This window comes from Entelurus aequoreus, linkage group LG12, assembly GCF_033978785.1.
Source record: "Entelurus aequoreus isolate RoL-2023_Sb linkage group LG12, RoL_Eaeq_v1.1, whole genome shotgun sequence".
In the NCBI taxonomy this organism is placed as follows: Eukaryota; Metazoa; Chordata; class Actinopteri; order Syngnathiformes; family Syngnathidae; genus Entelurus; species Entelurus aequoreus.
Genome location: NC_084742.1, coordinates 57,531,345 through 57,542,136, shown reverse-complemented (window position 1 = coordinate 57,542,136; position 10,792 = coordinate 57,531,345). Strand labels below are relative to the sequence as shown.

The window sequence follows — 10,792 nt, the reverse complement described above, 5'->3', positions numbered from 1 at the left end:
CAGCCAGCGTCATCTCACAAGACCCTCGGGTGCCGTGAATGTCAATCAAGTGACGAAAGGGAAGATTGATGATCGCTAATTTTTATATGTAATGGGCACCCCTGTATTACATCTATCGATCAATGTTTACTTATATAGCCCTAAATCACGTGTCTCAAAGGGCTGCACAAGCCACAACGACATCCTCGGCTCAGATCCCACATCAGGGCAAGAAAAAACTCGGGCTCGGTGCAGCAGGTAAAGGATAGCATCCTCCACACCAACGCCTGCCTGGTACGCAAACTGCAGGCTGTCCTGGGCATGTTGCACCTGTGGTCTGAGGAGGCTGAGAAAGAGCCGCTCCATCGTCTTCATTATATGAGAGGTGAGCGCCACTGGTCTGTAGTCGTTCAACTCACTGGGGCAGTTCTTTTTGGGAACTGGAACGATGCACGACGTCTTCCAGAGGGTGGGCACTCTCCCCAGCTGCAGGCTGAGGTTGAAGATCCGCTGGAGTGGTTCACCCAGTTCTGCAGCACAGGTCTTCAGGAGTCGGGGGCACACCTTGTCTGGGCCTGCTGCTTTCCTAGGCTGTAGCTTCCTCAGTTGACCTCTGACCTGGTCTGCAGAGATGACTAATGTCTGCGTAGAGGTGGTGGAGGGGGGTGTTGCCATGGCTGGGGGGGAGGTGCGTTGAGGGGAAAGGGGGTGGCTGCGATGGGGAGTGAGGGGTGGAGAGGACACGGGCTGGTTGAACCGGTTGAAGAAGTTATTCATCTCATTGGCCCTCTCTATTGTCCCCCCAACAGCTCTGGTCTTTGCCTTGTGGCCTGTGATGGTTTTCACACCTTCCCAGACCTCCCTCATGTTGTTCTGCTGCAGCTTCTGCTCCAGCTTCTTCCTGTAGCTGTCCTTAGCTTCCCTCACGCGTTGTTTCACCTCCCGCTGTGCTGCTCTCATTGCCTCCCTGTCTCCACTCCTGAAGGCAGGAAAAAAAATGTTATGTTATATAAATACATATACATATATAAGTATGTATATATATATATATATATATATATATATATATATATATATATATATATATATATATATATATATATATATATATATATATATATATATATATATATCTACAACATACATTTAACAAGTAACTATGAATGTGACACAACAGCGTGTATACATAGTATACATATACATACACATACAAACCTACTGACTCTTAGTGCAGTTCACTATATCCTGTGAACAATATATTTTTGTACATTCTTTTAAAAACATTGATGCTTGGACTTTGCTTATGTACTTCGCTCAGATTGTTCCACAACTTGACGCCTGTGATGGAAATGCAAAAACTTTTCATGGTGGAATTTCTCATCTGAATTTTAAAATTGAGTTCTCCCCTCAAACTATGCCCCCCCTCACGTTCACTAAACATGTTTTGAATGTTCAGTGGTAACAAATGGTTCCTAGCCCTGTACATAGTTATTGCTGTTTGATATGAGACGATGTCGGTGAATTTTAATAATTTAGACTGTAGAAATAGTGGATTGGTGTGTTCCAGATAGCCGACCTTGTGAATGATCCTTACTGCTCTTTTTTGTAAAATGATTAGTGACTGTAACAAACTTTTGTAATTGTTACCCCAGACTTCAGTACAGTAGTTTAAGTATGGCAAGACTAAAGAACAGTAGAGAGTGTGGAGTGACTTATGATCCAGAACCTGCTTTGCTTTGTTTATGACTGCTATACTTCTTGCTACTTTGTATTTTACACGTGTAATATGTGCTTTCCAGCTGAGCTTGTCGTCAATTGTTACACCAAGGAATTTGATTTTGTGCACTTGCTCAATAGCCACCCCATCAATTTCTATCTTTAACTGTGTGTTTAACCTGAACCTGCCAAAGAACATAAACTTGGTCTTGTTCACATTCAAAGATAATTTGTTCCAGTCAAACCATAATTTCAGTTTATACAACTCTTCATTTATGTTCTTTTGTAATGTATCTAGATCATCACCAGAGCAAAATACATTAGTGTCATCTGTGAAAAGTACCGTAGACAGCAACTAGGATACTTGGCAAATATCTAACATAATAGTGAGAGTCCAGTCCATAGTAGATCTAACATAATAGTGAGAGTCCAGTCCATAGTGGGGCCACAATCCTTTGTTACATTTATTATCACCTTTTTGGGGCCTTTGTGCTGTAACTTAATTTTCATTTTGCAGTCAATAAAAAAAACTAGCCAAATAACAACATTTATCACGGTTATGGTTTGAGTAGGAAGAAGCAGAGCTTATTTGATCCTCCCTCTTTTCCGCTTCAAAGCAACGGCGAACACATTTATTCACTTCCTGTTCTCATTTTGTGACTTGAATCAGTCTCTTCAATAAGTAGTGAAATAAGTTTTGAGTCACATAAAGAGATGATTATTAATATCTCATTTTTATTAAGGTTCAAGATGTTTATCAGGATTCGTCTTCCTTGTTACGTTGTGAATACTTTGTGTTTTGTGTTTCCATTCCATAATGTAACTGATACGCTAAAGATTTTAAGTGTTGCACGTGCATACAAATGTTTTAAATTACATTTTCCTCTCAGGTTATATTGTTCCTCTTTTGTTGAGAAAAATTGTTGTACGTTCTTGGCTAGCAGGTTATAGTTTGCTTTGTACATCATTTTAGCTGTTTGCAAATGCACCGAATCATTGAGTTTCAATAGTTTTGATTCAATGAATAAAGGGTTTGTATGTTCTCTATATCCAACATTATGTATTATTCTAACTAAGTGTTTCTTAACCATATTTGGCCGCCAAATATGTGTTTCTCAACCGTGGGCCGTATTACTCAGATGCAATACACTTTTCCACCACTGGTGGCAGTTATGACAATATCGAACAAACAGAAGAAGTCTGGAGCTAAATTCATAGAGAAGTTTCTTAAAGGCCTACTGAAATGAATTTTTTAAATTTAAACGGGGATAGCAGATCCATTCTATGTGTCATACTTGATCATTTTGCGATATTGCCATATTTTTGCTGAAAGGATTTAGTATAGAACAACGTCGATAAAGTTCGCAACTTTTGGTCTCTGATAAAAAAAAACCTTGCCCCTACCGGAAGTAGCGTGACGTTGTCAGTTGTTCACTCCCTCATATTTTCCTATTGTTTTCAACGCAGCTAGAGCTATTCGGACCATTACCCCATTAATCTGAGCGAGGATGAAAGATTCGTGGACGAGGAACGTTAGAGTGACGGACTAGAATGCAGTGAAATACATATTTTTTTTCGCTCTGACCGTAACTTAGGTACAAGCTGGCTCATTGGATTCCACACTCTCTCCTTTTTCTATTGTGGATCACGGATTTGTATTTCAAACCACCTCGGATACTATATCCTCTTGAAAATGAGAGTCGAGAACGCGAAATGGACATTCAGTGCCTTTTATCTCCACGACAATACATCGACGAAGCTCATGCTAATTAGCATGAGCTAACGTGATAGCATCTGTCTCAAATGCAGATAGAAACAAAATAAATAAATCCCTGACTGGAAGGATAGACAGAAGATCAACAATACTATTAAACCATGTACATGTAACTACACGGTTAATAGATCTCAGCCTGGCAAAGCTTAACAATGCTGTTGCTAACGACGCTAAGGCTGACTTAGCAACTTAGCAACCGGACCTCACAGAGTTATGATAAAAACATTAGCGCTCCACCTACGCCAGCCAGCCCTCATCTGCCCAGCTCATCAACACCCGTGCTCACCTGCGTTCCAGCGATCGACAGCGCGACGAAGGACTTCACCCGATCATCCGTGCGGTGGCCGGTTAGCATCGGCTAGCGCGTCTGCTATCCAAGTGAGTAATCCTTGTTGTGTTGCTACAGCCAGCCGCTATACACCGTGACCGATCCCACCTACAACGTTCTTCTTTGCAGCCTCCATTGTTCATTAAACAAATTGCAAAAGATTCACCAACACAGATGTCCAGAATACTGTGGAATTATGAAATGAAAACAGAGCTTTTTTGTATTGTATTCAATGGGGAAGGCATACCTCTGTTCCCCGGGCTACGTCACGCGCATACGTCATCCTCCGAAGGCTTTTTCAACCGGAAGTGTGGCGGGAAATTTAAAATTGCACTTTATAAGTTAACCCGGCCGTATTGGCATGTGTTGCAATGTTAAGATTTCATCATTGATATATAAACTATCAGACTGCGTGGTCGCTAGTAGTGGCTTTCAGTAGGCCTTTAAGCGCCAAAAAAATATGACCAAAGTGAAGCTGTATTTTTATTTGTACTTGAATTTTACTGACAATTTAGTTGATAAACATATTTTGTGTTTATTTATTTTAGCACAACATATTGTATGTACATTTATTTTTGTCAGTTATTTGAGTCCGTTCTTTTGCAGTATATTTACTTAGTATTTGTTTTTCTAATCAGCCTGACCTAAGCCTTAGGTTGGTTGTAAAAAAATTATAATTTTTGTGATTAACACATGCTTTCATATAATTTGACATTTAGTTGTAAACTGCAAGTAGGTTGGATATTATAAAAATTTGATTAATATCAAGAGTAAGATTACTAATTCAGTGTAGATATTTGAGTGGGCCCCTCGGTCTCTCTTTTCTGGGAAAAGTTGGGCCCTGTGGTCAAAAAGGTTAAGAATCCCTGTTCTAACTGATCTCTGTTGTAGCATAGTTAGTGAATGAGTGTACTTTTGTAGTTATTCCCATATTTCTGCACAATAACTCATATGTTAACACTAGTGAGCAGTAGAGAACATGAAGTGATTTTTGGTCCAGAACATATTTTGATTTATTCATTGTTGAAATATTTCTTACCACTTTATGTTGTATATTTTTTATATGACGTTTTCAGTTCATTTTATCATCTATTATTGAACAAGACACAGTCGTGTCGTCTGCAAATAAAACTAACTTTAAGTCCTTTATAACTTCACAAATCTTCTCTTTTATATACAGATTGAACAATTTTGGTCCCAGTATTGTTCCCTGGGGTACGCCAAAAGATATACACATCATCATCATCACCAATAATTTGTTGATTAATTTAGATAAATTACTACTAAGAAACAGTCCAACCCTTAATTTATTCAATCAAAAATAATAAATATAATACCAAGAAAATATTGAAATTTGATGATTTAGTTTGTATCACCAGAAATTATTCCCGGGCGCGGCCACCGCTGCTGCTCACTGCACCCCTCACCTCCCAGGGGGTGATCAAGGGTGATGGGCCAAATGCAGAGAATAATTTCGCCACACCTAGTGTTTGTGTGACAATCATTGGTACTTTAACTTAACTTTAATCTATTTATCCTTTAAACAAAAAAATGCTTGTCCCTTTGATGAGGTGTGGGGTGTCAAACTTGTTTTCATTGAGGGCCACATCACAGTTATGGCTGTCCTCAGAGGGCCGCATGTAACGGCAAATAATATCTGAATTATCCTGTGCATTTGAGGACAATATATATGTGGAGGGGGGCGTGGCCTGCAAGCCTGCCGCGGAACGGGGTGTGCAAGGATTGGCCTCGAAGACAGTGACAGGTGAGTGGATGGCCCAGGTGGGCCTTGTTATCTAATCACCTGTCGCCTTTATTAGCAGCAGCCGGGACAAGTAGTTGGAGTTGGAAGCTGGAGAGAGAGCGAGAGCGAGACGCCTGAAAGAGACTGCTGAAAAGCAATCCCAGACTGTTGTAATAAAAAAGATTGTATTCAAACTGTCTACCGGGCTCACGGAGGATCTTTCGGGCTCAGGAGAACCCTCACGGCAAAGAGACCTTTTACAGTGGCGCCGAACGTACCTGAGTGCCGAAAATGGAAGCCGACCCCCTGGCAGCAGTAGCACGGGCCCTCGCAGAGGTGACAGCGGCCAGTCAACAGCAGATACAGGCGCTCCAACTTCAGCTGGCCCAGCAGACCCAAGTCGTGCAGGCGATGGCGGACCGGGTTGTAGCGACACCGCCAACAGCGGCGGCTGTCTCCGTCCCACGCATGGGGGACACCGAAGACCCCCAGGCGTTTATTGACTTTTTTGTGGCCGCAGCGGAGGCATGCGTGTGGCCGGAAGAGGAGTGGGGGGTGCGTCTACTGCCGCTGCTGGCGGGGGAGACGCAGTGGGCGGTGCTTAGCCTACCGGCGACCTCCCGCGTGCACTTTCCGGACCTCAGGAGGGCGGTGCTGGACCGGACCGGTTGCACTGCCGAGGACCACCGACGCCGGCGACACGTTGGCTGCAGCCAAGAGAGGGCGACGACCAGGTGATGGAGCGGCTGGTCACGGAGCAGTTCCTGGAGGCGATCCCAGCGCGGACGGCGGCCTGGGTCCGTTACCACTGGCCCCAAGACCTGGCCGCAGCAGTGACGCTCGCCGAGGACCACCTGGCGGTGCACCGCAAGGCGCGAAGGAAGACGACCGTGGAGGCAGCCGAGCGCCCAGCACCAGCACCGCGCAGACCGAGCGTGCAGCGCAACTCACTCTTTTTATTGTGTTTCCTATGAATACAGTGCTTCCCGCGCAGACAACCCCTCAAACGCCTGGGCAGGTGTGCTGGAAACGTGGGCAGGCCGGTCACGTGCGTCAGGGACGTGAGGCAGGTGATCCGGGTTGCCGGCTTTCCGGCGCCCTCCCCTGGCCCGGGTGAGACTAACGGTAAGGATACAAGGGAGTACACACCGGGCGATGGTGGATTCGGGCTGCGAGCAGTCCATGAACCACCAGAACCTGGTTCGACCCGGGGCTTTGAGGCAGGCAGCACGGGTGAAAATTAGATGTGTTCATGGGGATGTGCACGAATACCCTGTGGTGCCGGTAGAAATTCAATACGGCGGACAAAAGCATAGTGTCAAGGTTGCTGTAAGTGCGCACCTTACGCACCCCTTAATCCTGGGTACCAATTGGGCTGGGTTTAACAATTTAGTGACGCAGTGTGTGGGGATGCGTTCACGACCGGTGGGAAAGGGGAATATCTGCGCGGTTCTCAGCGGTGACGCGGGTTCATCCGACACCGCCGAGGGGGAACCGGCGGGGGCTTCGCGGGAAACTCCCCCGCCCCTCCACTGGCACCTTACGGAGGATTTCCCCCTCAAACAGTCTCGGGATGACACTCTGCGCGCGGCCTGGGACCAGGTGATTTCCATCGATGGTCAGCTGGTGCGCCCGGGAACAGCGCGGGTATTCCCTCACATTTCAGTCATTAGCGATAGATTATACAGAGTGAGTCGTGACACTCAAACAGGAGAGGAGATCACCCAGTTGTTGGTGCCGAAACGTCGTCGGGAAATGGTTTTCGAAGGGGCCCATGTTCAACCCGTGGCCGGACACATGGGGTATGATAAAACACTCCACCGGGTAATGGTCCGTTTCTATTGGCCAGGCATCCGGGCCGACGTGCGCCGCTGGACTGGCAGCTAGCTGGTCAATTCAGCGGCCACCCCCAGGGCGCCTTTGCGCCCATTACCACTCATGGAGGTCCCGTTTGAGCGGATTGGCATGGACCTCGTCGGACCATTTCACCCGAGCACACGGGGATATCGTTTTGCGCTAGTCCTGGTGGATTACGCAACTCGTTACCCCGAAGCAGTGCCGCCGCGCTCCATCTCTGCAAAGAGTGTAGCGCAAGCGCTGTTTCAGGTCATCTCTCGAGTCGGAATCCCGAAAGAGATTCTGACTGACCAGGGCACATCCTTTATGTCACGCATGATAAAGGAGCTATATGGATTATTGGGGAGCCCTCTATTCTCCTCCGTGACAATCAGTTCTCGTTAGCACAGAGAGCGGATGTTGCCAGGCTGCAGCACCGCTTTTCTGATGTGTTCTGCCCCCGACCCGGCCGCACGAACCTCATCCATTATCATATTGAGACCAGTGTGACGGTGCGGTCTCGGCCCTATAGGCTGCCCGAACACAAACGCAAAGTGGTTTGGGAAGAATTAAAGTCTATGCTGGAGTTAGGGGTAATAGAAGAGTCACACAGTGCGTGGTGCAGACCCATCGTTCTGGTAAGGAAGAAGAATGGGTCCGTGCGGTTCTGTGTGGATTACCGCAAGGTAAATGAAGTGTCACGTTTTGACGCCTACCCAATGCCCCGGGTCGACGAGCTCCTGGATCGGCTAGGCACTGCTCGTTTTTTCACGACACTGGATTTGACCAAGGGCTACTGGCAGATTCCCTTGTCGCCAGAGTCCAAGGAAAAAACGTTATTTTCCACTACGGAAGGATTTTACCAATTTGTGACACTTCCGTTCGGCTTGTTCGGTGCGCCCGCCACGTTCCAGCGCCTCATCGACCGGGTGCTGCGCCCTCACGCTGCATACGCGGCCGCCTATCTGGATGAAGTCATCATCCAGAGTGGATGCTGGGAAGAACACATGCAGCGGCCGGTGCTTAGCCTACCGGCGGTCTCCCGCGTGCACTTCCCGGACCTGAGGAGGGCGGTGCTGGACCGGACCGGTTGCACCGCCGAGGACCACCGACGGCGGTTTCGGGCGCTGCGTCTGGGGACGGAGGACCGCTCGTTCGTGCTCGGGCAGCAGCTCCGGAACGCGGCAACACGTTGGCTGCAGCCAAGAGAGGGCGACGACCAGGTGATGGAGTGGCTGGTCACGGAGCAGTTCCTGGAGGCGATCCCAGCGCGGACGGCGGCCTGGGTCCGTTACCACCGGCCCCAAGACCTGGCCGCAGCAGTGACGCTCGCCAAGGACCACCTAGCGGTGCACCGCGAGACGACCGTGGAGGCGGCCGAGTGCCCAGCACCAGCACCACGCAGACCGAGCGCAGCGGGAGGAAGCCGCGCAACTAACTCTTTTTATTGTGCTTCCTTGCAGATCCCGGCTGCTGCGAATACAGTGCTTCCCGCTGGGAAGAACACATGCAGCGGGTGGGCGCAGCCGGGCGGCTTCCCGGCCTGAGTCTGGCAGTGGAGGTATGTGGAGGGGGGCGTGGCCTGCAGGCCTGCCGCGGAACGGGGTGTGCAAGGACCGGCCTCGAAGACAGCGACAGGTGAGTGGATGGCCCAGGTGGGGGCAGTTTTTAATAAATTATAAGTCACCCGTCGCCTTTATTAGCAGAAGCCGGGACGAGACAAGTAGTTGGAGTTGGGAGCTGGAGAGAGAGCGAGAGTGAGATGCCTAAAAGAGACTGCTGAAAAGCAATCCCAGACTGTTGTAATAAAAAAGATTGTACCGCATTTTCCGCACCATAAGCCGCACCTAAAAACCACAATTTTTCTCAAAAGCAGACAGTGCGGCTAATAACCCGGTGCGCCTTATATATGGATTAATATTCATATTTATTTTCATAAAGTTTAGGTCTCGCAACTACGGTAAACAGCCGCCATCTTTTTTCCCCGTAAAAGAGGAAGCGCTTCTTCTTCTACGGTAAGCAACCGCCCCCATAGAAGAGGAAGCGCTTCTTCTTCTACTGTAAGCAACCGCCAAGGTGAGCACCCGCCCCCGTAGAAGAAGAAGCGCGCGGATATTACGTTTCATTTCATTTGTGTGTTTCTGTAAAGACAACAAAATGTCTCCTACTAAGAGACACGCGTACAAGGTTCCACTGACTTTTGATATTCATGTAAACCGCACTGTGGATACAACGGGAACACGTACGGTGAATATTCGCACCACAGGGAATGAGAAGTCGTCCTACTGTGGTTCTAGCTTGCCATGCTAACGGCCAGAAACTTCCACCCACGGTGATATTCAAAAGGAAGACCTTGCCAAAAGAGAACTTTCCAGCCGGCGTCATCATAAAAGCTATCTCGAAGGGATGGATGGATGAAGAAAAGATGAGCGAGTGGTTGATAGACGTTTACGCGAAGACACCGGGTGACTTTTTTCACGCAGCGCCGTTCCTGTTGATCTACGACTGCATGCGCGTCCACATCATCGATGGTGTCAAAAAACAAGTGAAGCACACCGAAGAAGAATAATTTGAGGGATTTGTGGATGAGTAATAACTTCAGAAAGTGAGCTTTAAATGTTTATTTTGTGTGTTGTGTGACACTAACGTATGAGCAACGTTGAGTTATTGATGTTGCTATTGCTCTGCACTATTTTGAGTGTTACTATTTTTGTGATTGCACATTTGTACATTACATTTTGGGAGTGAACAGAGTTGTTATAACGCTGGTTTGTAATATATTATTAAAGTTTGACTGACCTATCTGACTGTTTTGTTGACATTACCTTTAGCGTAGCGTAGGTGCGGCTAATAGCACGGGGCGGCTAATAGGTAAACAAAGTTTTGAAATATTCCGTTCATTAAACGTGCGGCTAATAACACGGGGCGCCTTATGGTGCGGAAAATACGGTATTTAAACTCTCTACCGGGCTCACGGATGATATTTCGGGCTCAGGAGAACCCTCACGTCAAAGAGACCTTTTACAATATATTTTTAACGCACACCATAAAAAACTGCAACTCAGTCGCTAGAATTTGACTGTAAAATTACGTTGATTTTTGCAACGTAACGGAAAAACATCAATGGAAAAACCGTACCAGCCCTTTTTCAATTCTGGCAACTGAGCTGCCAGTTTTTTCTCGTAAAAAACCTGTGATACCGTTTTTGCATTTACAGTAATACACTGTAAAAACTACCGTAGATTTTTCGTTTAAAAAAAAAAAAGCAGCTTTATCGCCAGAAATTTACAGTAAAAACAGTGGGGTTTTTTTCAATGTACAGTAATGTGCTGTAAAAAAACACCATCAATTTTACCATAAAATCTATTGTCATGTTTACAGTGTACAACTGAATGGAAAAATCATAAGTATTTAA

The 10,792-nt window shown here is 46.6% G+C and overlaps 1 protein-coding gene across 1 annotated transcript in view; it reads left to right on the top strand.

The window, feature by feature from the left end:
* LOC133662368 (uncharacterized) overlaps positions 1–10,792 on the top strand; it is a 123,048-nt gene that overhangs the window by 16,584 nt on the left and 95,672 nt on the right. Inside the window, exons 4-5 of the mRNA XM_062066300.1 lie at positions 5,618–6,666; positions 8,841–9,015. Coding sequence (XP_061922284.1) covers positions 8,941–9,015 — 75 coding nt within the window. The 5' untranslated portion in view covers positions 5,618–6,666; positions 8,841–8,940. The remainder of the gene's footprint in view (positions 1–5,617; positions 6,667–8,840; positions 9,016–10,792) is intronic.